We start from the raw sequence: 14,124 nt of genomic DNA, 5'->3' as shown, positions 1-14,124 counted from the left end.
GTTTCCCCCACAGTCCAAAGACATGCAGGTTAGGTTAACTGGTGACTCTAAATTGACCGTAGGTGTGAATGTGAGTGTGAATGGTTGTCTGTGTCTATGTGTCAGCGCTGTGATGACCTGGCGACTTGTCCAGGATGTACCCCGCCTTTCGCCCGTAGTCGGCTGGGATAGGCTCCAGCTTGCCTGCGAGCCTGTAGAACAGGATAGAGCGGCTAGAGATAATGAGATGAGATGAGATTTTATCTGCTGCCTTTTTTTTTTGCCCACCCATTTTTGTGATTTTATTCTTTTTGTGATTTTATTTTCTTGCTCTTTTAATGTACCGCTCTTCGCCCTTCTAATTGCCCTTCGGGGATAAATAAAGTTGTGTCTAAGTCTAGTGGTCAGCGCTGTCACCTCACAGCAAGAAGGTCCTGGGTTCGAGCGCAGCGGCCGGCAAGGGCCTTTCTGTGCGGAGTTTGCATGTTCTCCCCGTGTCCGCGTGGGTTTCCTCCGGGTGCTCCGGTTTCCCCCACAGTCCAAAGACATGCAGGTTAGGTTAACTGGTGACTCTAAATTGAGCGTAGGTGTGAATGTGAGTGTGAATGGTTGTCTGTGTCTATGTGTCAGCCCTGTGATGACCTGGCGACTTGTCCAGGATGTACCCCGCCTTTCACCCGTAGTCGGCTGGGATAGGCTCCAGCTTGCCTGCGAGCCTGTAGAACAGGATAGAGCGGCTAGAGATAATGAGATGAGATGAGATTTTATCTGCTGCCTTTTTTTTTTGCCTACCCATTTTTGTGATTTTATTCTTTTTGTGATTTTATTTTCTTGCTCTTTTAATGTACCGCTCTTCGCCCTTCTAATTGCCCTTCGGGGATAAATAAAGTTTTGTCTAAGTCTAGTGGTCAGCACTGTCGCCTCACAGCAAGAAGGTCCGGGTTCGAGCCCCGTGGCCGGCGAGGGCCTTTCTGTGCGGAGTTTGCATGTTCTCCCCGTGTCTGCGTGGGTTTCCTCCGGGTGCTCCGGTTTCCCCCACAGTCCAAAGACATGCAGGTTAGGTTAACTGGTGACTCTAAATTGACCGTAGGTGTGAGTGTGAGTGTGAATGGTTGTCTGTGTCTATGTGTCAGCCCTGTGATGACCTGGCGACTTGTCCGGGATGTACCCCGCCTTTCGCCCGTAGTCGGCTGGGATAGGCTCCAGCTTGCCTGCGAGCCTGTAGAACAGGATAGAGCGGCTAGAGATAATGAGATGAGATGAGATTTTATCTGCTGCCCTTTTTTTTTTGCCCACCCATTTTTGTGATTTTATTTTCTTGCTCTTTTAATGTACCGCTCTTCGCCCTTCTAATTGCCCTTCGGGGATAAATAAAGTTTTCTCTAAGTCTAAGTGTAGTGGTTAGCGCTGTCGCCTCACAGCAAGAAGGTTTCCTCCGGGTGCTCCGGTTTCCCCTACAGTCCAAAGACATGCAGGTTAGGTTAACTGGTGACTCTAAATTGACCGTAGGTGTGAGTGTGAGTGTGAATGGTTGTCTGTGTCTATGTGTCAGCCCTAGCAACAATTCACAACATATTCCAGGATTTTCATAATAGAAAAAAAAATATCTTTGGGAGTAAGAGTGATCAAAGAGGTACTTATTAAAGTAGTTGAAGGAAAAGAGGCTTGTGCTGGGCTTACTCGGTGACGTGGCAAACGCTGATTGGTGTTATGCTAATGACGGGGGCGGGAGCGCGAAAGAGTAGATGACGTCAAGTGCGAGCTCTTGACACATATAGAAAGAGAGAGAGGGAGAGAGAGAAAGCATAACAAACATGGCGGCAGGATGGTGTGGAGGAAAAGAGATCATGCTGACTTTTGTTCTGTTATTGTGGCCCGGACGGTTTGTAAGCGCGGTGGAAACGGTGTCCGAAGCCGGAAGCGAGAGCCGTATTCTGGGCATGCGCCTGGAGAGAAGCGACAAGCCGGCGGCCACCACCGACGACGGGATCGTGCAGGTGACGGAGGACAGCAACATCTCGCTCAGGCTGTACGGTTTGCACATCAGCAATGACACCTGGATGCAGGTGAAGTTCATGGACGTCGCTGATGACAGCAGCGATGACCCTCGGAGCAGTGAGGGATTTAACAGGACTTGTGCTGATTTCACCCAAGACGTCATTATTAAAAGCGGCTTGAACGTCAACAGTCAGGGGACCTCAGGGGTCTTGAGCGCACAGATCAAGGTGTTGAGGAAAAGCGAGGCGCAGAGGGATTACGCCATGTGCATCAAGAACGACCAGGACTCCAGGTGGTACCTTCTGGGAGAGAATGATGGTAGGATCCGTGTGGTGGAAGAGAAGAAGTCCTTGCTTCCCTTGTGGCTTCAAGTGATCCTGATCTGCTGCCTTCTGGTGCTCTCTGGCATGTTCAGCGGTCTCAACCTGGGTCTGATGGCTCTGGATCCCATGGAGCTGCGAATCGTCCAGAGCTGTGGCACGGACAAGGAGAAAAAGTACGCGCGGAAAATCGAGCCCATCCGAAGGAAAGGAAACTACCTGTTGTGCTCGCTTCTTCTCGGGAACGTCTTGGTCAACACGACTCTCACCATCCTGCTGGACGATCTCATCGGTTCAGGCATCGGCGCGGTCGTCGCGTCCACTATCGGCATCGTCATATTTGGTGAAATTGTTCCTCAGGCTCTGTGTTCTCGCCATGGCCTGGCAGTCGGTGCGAACACCATCCTGCTCACTAAATTCTTCATGCTGGTCACGTTTCCGCTCTCCTATCCCATTAGCAAACTCCTGGACTGCGTTTTGGGTCAGGAGATCGGTACCGTGTACAACCGGGAGAAGCTTGTAGAGATGTTGAAGGTCACTGAGCCGTATAACGACCTGGTCAAAGAGGAGATGAATATGATCCAGGGTGCGCTGGAGCTCAGGACGAAAACGGTCGAGGATGTCATGACACCACTTTCGAACTGTTTCATGATTCACAGCGATGCCGTGTTGGACTTCAATACCATGTCGGAGATCATGGAGAGCGGGTACACGCGGATCCCGGTGTATGAGGAGGAGCGAACGAATATCGTAGACATCCTATTTGTGAAGGACTTGGCCTTCGTGGATCCGGACGACTGTACGACTCTGAAGACCATCACCAAGTTTTATAATCATCCCGTCCACTTTGTGTTCCATGACACCAAGCTGGATTCCATGCTGGAGGAATTTAAGAAAGGTATGTTTGCATTGTCTGGGTTTGCGTTTGTATTTTTTGGACATTTGGGCTTGGGAAAATCACAGGTAAGTAAGGTGTTTTTTTTTTTTTTTTTAAATATTCATCTTTTCCCTTCACAGTATTCTTCTCAAAACTCCTGTGAACAAACCCAGAACACGTTTCAATATTATTTACTGCAAGAGTTTGCTAGGGCGGCACGGTGGTGTAGTGGTTAGCGCTGTCGCCTCACAGCAAGAAGGTCCTGGGTTTGAGCCCCGGGGCCGGCGAGGGCCTTTCTGTGTGGAGTTTGCATGTTCTCCCCGTGTCCGTGTGGGTTTCCTCCAGGTGCTCCGGTTTCCCCCACAGTCCAAAGACATGCAGGTTAGGTTAACTGGTGACTCTAAATTGACCGTAGGTGTGAATGTGAGTGTGAATGGTTGTCTGTGTCTATGTGTCAGCCCTGTGATGACCTGGCGACTTGTCCAGGGTGTACCCCGCCTTTCGCCCGTAGTCAGCTGGGATAGGCTCCAGCTTGCCTGCGACCCTGTAGAACAGGATAAAGCGGCTAGAGATAATGAGATGAGATGAGTTTGCTATGAGCTAGAAACCTTCAGGTGTTAAACAGGTTTTTTTGCCATTCTTATTTATTGCTTATTCACCTCCATGATTCTCTCTCACACACACACACACACACACACACACACACACACAACCTGTCTCGTTCAATAAGTATTATTACCCCAATCTCTCTCTAATTATAGTCCCTGTCCCACAACATTCCCCAAACTCTTTGTCACACAGTATATTGCTAGAAACAGCTTCTTTTTCTTTTTTCTTCCACATTCATTCATCGCTCAGTAAAAAGGACACCTCTGACGTTTAGGTAGATTGATTGATTGACTTAATTGATCCCAACCTGGGAAATTATGTTGCAGCAGCAAGTTATCAGACATGCGAAAAGAAAGACACTGTACAGCATAAAATGGAATAAAAAGAATCCAAAGAACAAGCTGACCACACACACACACATATATATATATATATATCATCTCATTATCTCTAGCCGCTTTATCCTTCTACAGGGTCGCAGGCAAGCTGGAGCCTATCCCAGCTGACTACGGGCGAAAGGCGGGGTACACCCTGGACAAGTCGCCAGGTCATCACAGGGCTGACACATAGACACAGACAACCATTCACACTCACACCTACGGTCAATTTAGAGTCACCAGTTAACCTAACCTGCATGTCTTTGGACTGTTGGGGAAACTGGAGCACCCGGAGGAAACCCACGCGGACACGGGGAGAACATGCAAACTCCACACAGAAAGGCCCTCGCCGGCCCCGGGGCTCAAACCCAGGACCTTCTTGCTGTGAGGCGACAGCGCTAACCACTACACCACCGTGCTGCCCATATATATATATATATATATATATATATATATATATATATATATATATATATATATATAAAAATAAAATGTGTGTGTGTGTGTGGGCGGCACGGTGGTGTAGTGGTTAGCGCTGTCGCCTCACATCAAGAAGGTCCTGGGTTCGAGCCCCGGGGCCGGCGAGGGCCTTTCTGTGTGGAGTTTGCATGTTCTCCCCGTGTCCGCGTGGGTTCCCTCTGGGTGCTCCGGTTTCCCCCACAGTCCAAAGACATGCAGGTTAGGTTAACTGGTGACTCTAAATTGACCGTGAGTGTGAATGGTTGTCTGTGTCTATGTGTCAGCCCTGCGATGACCTGGCGACTTGTCCAGGGTGTACCCCGCCTTTTGCCCGTAGTCAGCTGGGATAGGCTCCAGCTTGCCTGCGACCCTGTAGAAGGATAAAGCGGCTAGAGATAATGAGATGTGTGTGTGTATTTTGTGTATGTGATTGTGCGTTAATAGTGCTAAAAACAAGAATTGTGATGCATGAAAAGAAAACTGCAAAAGTGGCAGTATTGAATGGAAGATAAATTAAAAACAAATGAACTCTCTAAAGGTGCAAAGTGATTAATGGCAGTAAACAAATGAGCTCTGACGGTGCAAAGTTACAGGAGATCCAGGGTAATAAACAGGACTATACAGCAGAAAACAGGACTTTACAGACAGTAACCTTTGATCTAACCTGTACATAATACACACACACACTATAAGTGGATACCTGTACACCTGCTTGTTCGTGCTGTTATCCAATCAGCCAATTATATGGACAGCTGAATATTGGAAAAACATCTGCCTGGTCTTTTTGTCCATCTTCTGTCCAGTGTGGCTGAGTCGGTGCCCAGTGGAGCCTCAGATTCCTGTTCTTGAGTGGAATCCGATACGGTCCACCTCAGTGTTTTGTGCATTCTTAGATGCTTTTCTGCTCACCACGGTTGTAAAGAGTAGTTATTTAAGTTACCATAGCCTTCTTGTGTGCAGAACTGTTACTAACTAAATGTGCAAAGAGTGCTGTGTGTGAAAATCTCAGATTTCTGAAATCCTCAAACCAGCCTCATCTGATACCAATAACCAAGTCACAGAGATTGCACTTCTTCCTCATTCTCATGTTTGAACATTTTTAAAGCTCTTGTCCTGTATCTCGATGATTTTAGGCATTGAGCTGCTGCCACGTGATTGGATACTTGCATAAATAATCACGTGTACAGGTGTTCCTTTTAATGTGGCCGGTGAATGTAAATTGAGTGATATTTTTGCAGTACTTATTTTCCGGACTTCCCAGGAACTGCACTCGGGATTCAGTCTCGTTGCGTGCAACCAAAGCTTGTTGTTGAAATAGTGAATCCTGAACACTGTTCTGTTGTGTTTCTACAACTGTGTTATGACACGCTTAATATCACAATCGTGCAGTCAGAGCAGGTTGTAAGTTCCTTTTTTTGGATTTCTGGGTCAGTGATTTTTATTTATTTATTTTGCTTTCGTTTGACTCAACCAGAAACAAAGCACTTGACTTTTCATGGGGTATGTACTGTATGTTTAAAGTTTATTATGCACACATGTTTAAAGTTAATGCACAAAGCTGCAACACGCAACATCAGCCAAGATGAGGTGTAGCTATTGGTGGAACAATTTTTACTAGGTGGATTAACTACTGTATATGACGGGTGAGAAATTTTTTTTTCTTCTGAATCAGAAACGTAGGAATAGAAATCGGATGCAATCCTACCAGTGCAACACCTGTTTATAAAATAAAAATGTCTAATATATAGAACAACTCTAAAGACGTGCACACACATACAAAACATTCACACTCTGCTGTTTTTTTAAATTGCACAGTCCCTTTAAAATAAGCAGCGTTTAGTACAGTTATGGCTCTTGGGTAAAAGCTGTTTTTCAGTCTATTTGTCCGTGTCTTCGTTGACCTGAACTGTCTGCCCGAGGGCAGCAGTTCAAACAGAGAATGTCTGGGGTGGGATAGATCTTTTAATATCCCCTGGGCTCTTTTGAGGCAGCGGGAACTGTAAAGATCTTCCAGGATGGGGAGAAGGCATCCGATGATCATCTGGGCGGTGGTGACGATCCTCTGGCATGCTTTGAGCAATTCCAGCGTTATGGACGTGACACTTGAACTCAAAATGGCAACAAATGACCCAGTGCATGTTTTATTGTCTCGCAGTATTTAAACAGGTGTTGCATATTTTAAGGCTGTACCATACTGGAGAAGTGATAGAACAAGAACAATTCCCATAGTACATCTAGGGCATGCCAGGAAATGCCAATAAAAGATGCGTTATGGATGTGACAGAAAAAGTATCACTTTTCTTGGGTGACTGTACATTTTTATCAAACTCTGTGAAATTGTAAACCTAATGTCGAAATGGAGATATCCATTTGATAGAGGGGTCCAAGGTGAATATTAAAAAATCTTTGTTTAAAATATTTTGTATTTCATGCAGAGTTTCGGAAGGAAAAGTCAGCGTTATGGATGTGACGAAATTCCGTTATGGATGTGACGCGTCTGAAATAGACATGGCATATGTTTAGAAAATCAGCAATTTAACCACCATAACCCTTTGAAAAACTCTCTAAATATCAGCTAAAACTATCAAAGTTCTTAAATAATATTTAGGATGGCTATTGTTTTGCTGTTTTGTGGATTTTAGCATACATTTCTGTGGCTTGTGGCAATAATATAGAATTGTACATGATCAAAGTTGATTTTAGCTTGGGGTTTACATTATAAGAAAGAAAGACTGACAGTGACATATTAGGTTGGTTACAAATTGGTTCAACTTATTCACATCTGTAAAATACAGGCCTAAGTGATATCTCTGGGAGTGGTTTTGATGTATTACATGTTGCTTTATTTTTGCATGGTGAGGTTGACATTTACATGGAATTGCCCTTATGGCTCTTGGGTAAAAGCTGTTTTTCAGTCTATTTGTCCATGTCTTCGTTGACCTGAACTGTCTGCCCGAGGGCAGCAGTTCAAACAGAGAATGTCTGGGGTGGGATAGATCTTTTAATATCCCCTGGGCTCTTTTGAGGCAGCAGGAACTGTAAAGATCTTCCAGGATGGGGAGAAGGCATCCGTTGATCATCTGGGCGGTGGTGACGATCCTCTGGCATGCTTTCTTCTTTGCTGCTGTGCAGCTGGCAAACCAAACACTGATGCAGTATGTAAGTATGCTCTCTGGAGCAACGGTAAAAGGACACAAGCAGTTTTGAGTGAGGTGGTTCTTTCTGAGGATGCTCAGGAAGTAAAGTGCCTTCTTTATCACTTGTGTGGTGTTAGTGCTCCTGGTCAGGTCCTCTTGTATGTGCACTTCCAGGAACCGGATCTCTGAGACCCTCTCCACACCTTTCCCGCTGATGAAAATGGGCTGAATGTCCATTTTCTTTTTCCTGGAGTCTGTGATCAGCTCCTTGGTTTTAGTGGTGTTGAGGACCAGGTTGTTGTCTCTGCACCACCCTGACAGCTGCTCCACCTCGTCCTGATAAGCAGACTTGTTCCCCCCCAGAGATGAGCCCCACTATGGTAATGTCATCAGCAAATTTGATGATGCTATTACTGGAGTAGGCAGGGGTGCAGTTGTAAGTGTAGAGGGTGAAGAGTAGGGGGCTCAGCACACAGCTCTGTGAGGAGCCAGTGCTGAGGAGATGTGGGGGCCTACTCTCACCCTCTGGGAGCGATCAGACAGGAAATCCTTAATCCAGAGGCAGATGGAGTGAGACAGTCCCAGGTCTGTCAGTTTGGACACCAGTCTGTGAGGGAGGATGGTGTTGAATACCAAGCTAAAGTCTACAAAGAGCAGCCTAGCATGGTTCTCCAGCTGCTCTCGGTGAGCGAGGGCAGTGTGGAGATTTGTGGCTATGGCGTCCTCTGTGGACCTGTTAGCTTTGTAAGCATACTGGTGTGTCTCTAATATGGGTGGGAGGCTTGCGATGATGTGAGTCTGGACTAGTTTCTCAAAGCACTTCATAATGACCGGAGTAAGTGCCATTGGACGGTAGTCGTTCAGGCTACTGATGATGGTCTTTTTTGGTAGTGGAACTATGGTAGAGGACTTCAGGCAGGGTGGGATGGTGGACTGGGATAGGGACTGGTTGAAGATCTTGGTGAAGACCCCAGCCAGCTGATCTGCGCAGTCCAGCAGCACCCGTCCGCAGACACCATCGGGTCCCTCAGCTTTCCTTGGGTTCCCTGCCCTCAGTGTGCACCTCACCTTGTGCTCCTCCACTGTGAGGATGTAGCTGCTGTGGGCTGGTGGATGTAATGTACCTGCCTCCAGTGGCTCCTCCTCAAAGCGGACAAAGAAGTGGTTTAGCTTCTCTGCCAGTGAAGCGTCACCATCAGCAGCTGAGAGGTTGCTGGATTTGTAGCTGGTGATGAGCTGGACCCCCTGCCACATCTGCCTTGTGTTGTTGCTTTGGAAATACTCCTCAAGCTTCCTCTTGTAAGTGGCCTTGGCCTTTCTGATGCCTCTTTTCAGGTTGGCTCTGGCAGCACTGTATTGTGCCCCATCACCAGACCTCAAAGTGATGTTTCTGTTCCAGTGCAGGCACTGGACCTCTTTTGTCATCCAGGGCTTCTGGTTTGGATGGACCCAGATGCTCTTGTCCACAGTGTCTGTTCCATATTTAATGGAATACAGGACAGTTGTTGTGTACTCTTCCATGTCCTGATGTTCAAAGATATCCCGGTTTGTTCTTACGAAGCAGTCCTGCAGCTGATGAAGGGTACCTTTGGACCACGTTTTAACAGTCTTAGATATAGCCAGAGCACTTTTTCGGGGTGAGGGTGGGGGTTTATATGCTGGAATTAAGAGCAGGGACATGTGGTCAGACTGGCCCAGGTGTGGTGGTAGTTTAGCCTTGAAGCCTGGTTTAATGTTGGAGTAGACATTGTCCAGTGTATTTGCTCCCCTAGTAGCACACTTCATGTGCTGATGGAATTTACATTTACATTACAGGCATTTAGCAGATGCACTTATCCAGACGTACAACATACCCAGAGCAGCCTGGGGAGCAGTTGGGGGTTAGGGTCCTTGCTCAAGGGCACTTCAGCCATTCCTGCTGGTCCAGAGAATTGAACCAGCAACCTTTTGTTCCCAAAGCTGCTTCTCTAACCTTTAGGCCATGCCTTCCCCCAGTTTAGGGAGCACTGCTTTTTAAATCAGCATGGTTGAAGTCCCCTGCTATGATGTGAACAGCCTCAGGATACATGCTCTGTTGACTTCTAGTGGTGTTATGTAAATAACCAAGAGCTGAGTTAGCATTAGCATCCAATGAACTGTATACAGCCATTATCAAGAACACAATAAATTCCCAGGGAAGATATATGGGCCTGCATTTAACAGTTACATACTTCAAATCTGGAGAACAGTGGCTGTTGACAGTCTTTGTGTTAGTACACCAGCTGTTGTTTACATACAGGCACAACCCCCCTGCTTTGCTCTTACCAGAGTCCCTGGTCCTATCGTGACAGTGTCCTGTACTGCCTGCTAGCTTGATGGCTGTATCCAGAATAAGTGAATGAAGCCGGTCTCTGTGAGTAGCAGAATGCAAATGTCCTTGACCATTTTGTTTGCTGCAACCTGTAGCTTCGAGTCGTCCATCTTATTTGCAAGGGATCTTACATTGGTGAGAAAGATACGAGGAAGAGGCGGCTTGTGTGGCTGCCTCCGTAACCTCATGAACATGCCGGCACTTCTGCCTCCTGTCCCTGCACTGCCTCCGTCTCTTGCCTGTGGGGATGGTAATCCACGGAGAGCCCGGGCACCTGGCTGTGTCCACCAGGATGTCGTGGGAATGGAGAAACTTGGCTGTAACAGTCCGTTTGATGCATAATCCTATTTTTAGCAGATTGTGCTGGCTGTAGATGTTGTTCGCCCAGCAGAATATTGTCATGACAAGTAACACGTACACAACCAGCCAAACAAAGCACCGGAAAGGGGACCACTGAGCCACTGCATCTGTGTGCCACTGTTACCCTTATGGAATAAGGAAAGATTCATTTTCCTTGAATGCATTAATGCACTTAACTAGCAAACTAGCTCTTCATACGTTGTTCCATTGGTGGTGGCCATGTTTTATCCTAGTCAGTGAAACCAGATTAAACCAAAGCATGACACTGGGTAAATTACCTGGCTGGCTAGCTAATACATTTTTAATATGTCGTTCTCTGTATAGTGATTTTATTAAAAAGTGACTTAAACATGAAGAACCCTTTTCTTGATCAAAAGTAAACATTGGCCCAGTTCTGGAACACCAGAAACAATAGGAGCTGATCCAGCAATGGAAAGGTTTTTCTGTGGGGTTCCCCCCCCATATGGTTGAAATGGGCAGTGCTAACCACCATGCAGTGGTTAGCACTGTTGCCTCACAGCAAACAGGTTCTAGGTTCGACCAGGACCTTCTTGTATGCTCTGGTTTTCTCCCACAGTCCAAAGACATCGCTCTAAATCGCTCATAGGTGTGAACGTGAGTGTGATTAGTTGTCTGTCTCTCTGTGTTTGCCCCGTAATGGATTGGATTGGCGACTTGTCCAGGGTTTTCCCCACCTCTCACCCAATTTCAGCTAGGAGGGAGCTACAATCCAGCTCCAACACACCTACGACCCCCCAATGGATATGCGGTATAGAAACTGAAGAGACCTGAAATGGTTGGAGTATATGTGTAGCACAGTTTGTAGGGGGGAAGCCATGGCTTAATAGTTAGACAAGCAGCTTTGGGACCAAAAGGTTGCTAGTTTGATTCCCTGGACCAGCAGGAATGGCTGAAGTGCCCTTGAGCAAGGCACCTGCTCCCCAGGCTGCTCTGGGTATGTTGTACGTCACTCTGGATAAGAGCGTCTGCTAAATGCCTGTAACGTAATGTAGTATATTTCAGTAATCCACAGGTTCTCAGACCTGGGGTTACCCTTGCAACAAGGTCATTGACCCCTTAATGTCAAGTTGGGATTTAATCAGTATAGGACTAGGCTTAACATAATTAAGGTCCAGTTTCTATAAAACTGCTTTGAGGCAGTGTCCGTTGTTAAATATGCGTGATAAATAAAATGGAAGTGGTTTGAAGTGTTCACATCATTTGTAGTCAAGCAAAGCTCCATCTGAATCTTGGTGGAAATGTGGGTGGTTGGGTTTTTTTTTCCGCAAGCACTTGTATCGCTGTCAGCTCTTGTAACAGCTCTTCAGCTTGAATTGGATTCTACCTGACTTGCACGTCTCTTTGGATAAAGTAATTGGCAAATGAATAAACATAATGTAATATTGATTTTACTTAAAGAAATGGTGACCCTGCTGACAGAATTGGAGCAAAAAGATGCAGAAATGCTGCAGGACCTTTGTGGGGGCTGAGTCGAACATTCTTGTTGTTCTGCTCCTAAGCGACAGTTACGCTTGCGCTCGCTCATGTCAGGTCCTTCTGACTCTGCTTGGACTGGAACGGTGGTTTGCGAAGCTTTTTAAGGCTCCAATTCACTGTCCTCAGACCTCAAGACTGTTGACATAACTGCAACCTTTGTGTCATGCCATCATAAGTTTATGCTTTGTTTTCTAGGACACCGTAACCGTTTGGCTCAGATTGCTGTATTGACAGTTTTCTCATTTCTCTCTGTTCCTTGCTCGGCTTCTCTTATGTAAGAGCTCGCCTTTTCCTTTCCTGCTTGGCCATTGGCCAAGTAATGTGCAGTGACAAGCGAATTTGAAGCATTCACAAGCGATTGTTGCCAAACTCTTTTACAGCAGCCGTCATGTGACGCACGCCTTTAGCTGTTGTTTAGCGGATCAGCTTTACTTTTAAACACGTTTCTCAGAGATCTGACTGATCTCCTCTTAAATAGTGCATGAGGAAGCGATCCTCCACCGTGGAACGATTTCAGAAAGCATCGTGGTGGTGCTGTTTCCGGGTCGGTTGTGGTGTCTTTTAGCATGTGTTGATTAAGATCTCGGTGTGGTGCGAGGGAGAGAAATCTGAAGCGAGATCAGATACTTTAGAGGTGATGGTTGTTCCTTCCTTGCAGATCTGTTGTATTTGGTGTCCTTTAAACTTAAACCTGCTTTACCTCACATATCCATAACCAGGAATGGGCGAGTCACGGTACTAACCATAATGAGGGTAATGGAGCATTTTATTCTGTTGTCAAGTTTAACTACAAGATAAGAGTTCTCCTTTACCCCTTTGTGTCTGGGTGGTTTCTCTACGCAAGGTGTGTCTTAGCATTAGACAAGAAAAACATTTCTTACAATGGTGTTTACAAAACCAGAATTTCCTCTCTGGACCTTATCAAATGAATCATTATTACATTTTCAGCTGTTTTTCTGTGCATTGTGTCTTCTTTTTCTTGACTTTATCTTTTCATCCCCTCGTCCGTTTGTCATCTGAGTGGATAGATGACAGCTGAAACTTAATTTCATCATACCTGCCTCAAAGTTGGCCAACAGCTGTGATCCAGTACAGACATTTGTTGTTTCAACTCTGCTAAGTGGATTCCTTTTGCTCCATGTTTAGGCCCATCATACCATAAGCCTCTCAGTGTGTAATAGGATCAGTGTGTGTGTGTGTGTGTGTGTGCATCTGATAGCACTGTTTTCTCAAACACGCTCTTCCTCTTTCTGTTTTCCTGTGCTGACTCTGCAGCAAGTGTGAGCTAGTGAGCTTGATCGTGTACAAACCTTGTGAGAGGAGAGACATAGAGAGAGAGACAGACAGCGAAAAGCTGAAAGATTGACAGCTGTCTAGTAAATAAGTGCTGGAAAAATTTGGCCATGACCTCTGCCTGTCCTTTCTTAACTATGTCGCTGATATGACACGTCGCTGATATGACACTGATATGACACACACACACACACACACACACACACACACACACACACACACACACACACACAGTGTCATTTTTCAGCATGCTGTCAGGAGACACACATGTGATCTTTGGTGTGCTGCTAATCCATGAACTGTGTCAAATGCACACACAATGGCTGGATGAATCAATGGACACAAACAAAAAACAGGTCAAGGACTAATATCTGCAAGAATTGAATAATCTTGCATGAAAAATTCAAGCTTGCTTCTCTGTTCTCTTCACAGAAGATTTTAAACGATGGTATCACAGAATAATAGGCGCACACAAAATAATATTTTATTTAACACAGAGCGCAATATGGCACAAGACGGTAATTAATCCATAATCCAACACTTTGTCCTTTCTTCGAAAGTTGGTGGAGTTTGAAATAATGCAGCTCATTGATTGGTTAAACTCCAGTCATCGCATAATTATCCTAAGGAGGCGTTATCGTACAATTTCCTACTTCATTTACTGATTTACTAGGTTTGTTTTTATTTGTTTACCACAGTGATATTTTCTTATTGGTGATATGTACCGGTAGTTCAGATTTCCATTTATTTATTTATTTATTTATTTATTTATTTATTTTTGCACAAACCATGATGTAAACTCCCAATTTGAAAAAAGTATCTTAAACTCTGTCCTAATTATTGTGTTTTCAGCATGTAAAGATTCATC

The 14,124-nt window shown here is 45.6% G+C and overlaps 1 protein-coding gene across 1 annotated transcript in view; it reads left to right on the top strand.

Moving 5' to 3' along the window:
- Window positions 1-1,765: 1,765 nt before the first annotated feature.
- Window positions 1,766-14,124, top strand: part of LOC132872517 (metal transporter CNNM4) — a 108,303-nt gene continuing 95,944 nt past the window's right edge. The window contains exon 1 of the mRNA XM_060907412.1: window positions 1,766-3,195. Coding sequence (XP_060763395.1) covers window positions 1,794-3,195 — 1,402 coding nt within the window. The 5' untranslated portion in view covers window positions 1,766-1,793. The remainder of the gene's footprint in view (window positions 3,196-14,124) is intronic.

This window comes from Neoarius graeffei, chromosome 24 (genome assembly GCF_027579695.1).
Source record: "Neoarius graeffei isolate fNeoGra1 chromosome 24, fNeoGra1.pri, whole genome shotgun sequence".
Lineage (NCBI taxonomy): Eukaryota > Metazoa > Chordata > Actinopteri > Siluriformes > Ariidae > Neoarius > Neoarius graeffei.
The sequence above is the reverse complement of the archived record's forward strand: the minus strand, read 5'-3'. Positions and strand labels throughout refer to the sequence as shown.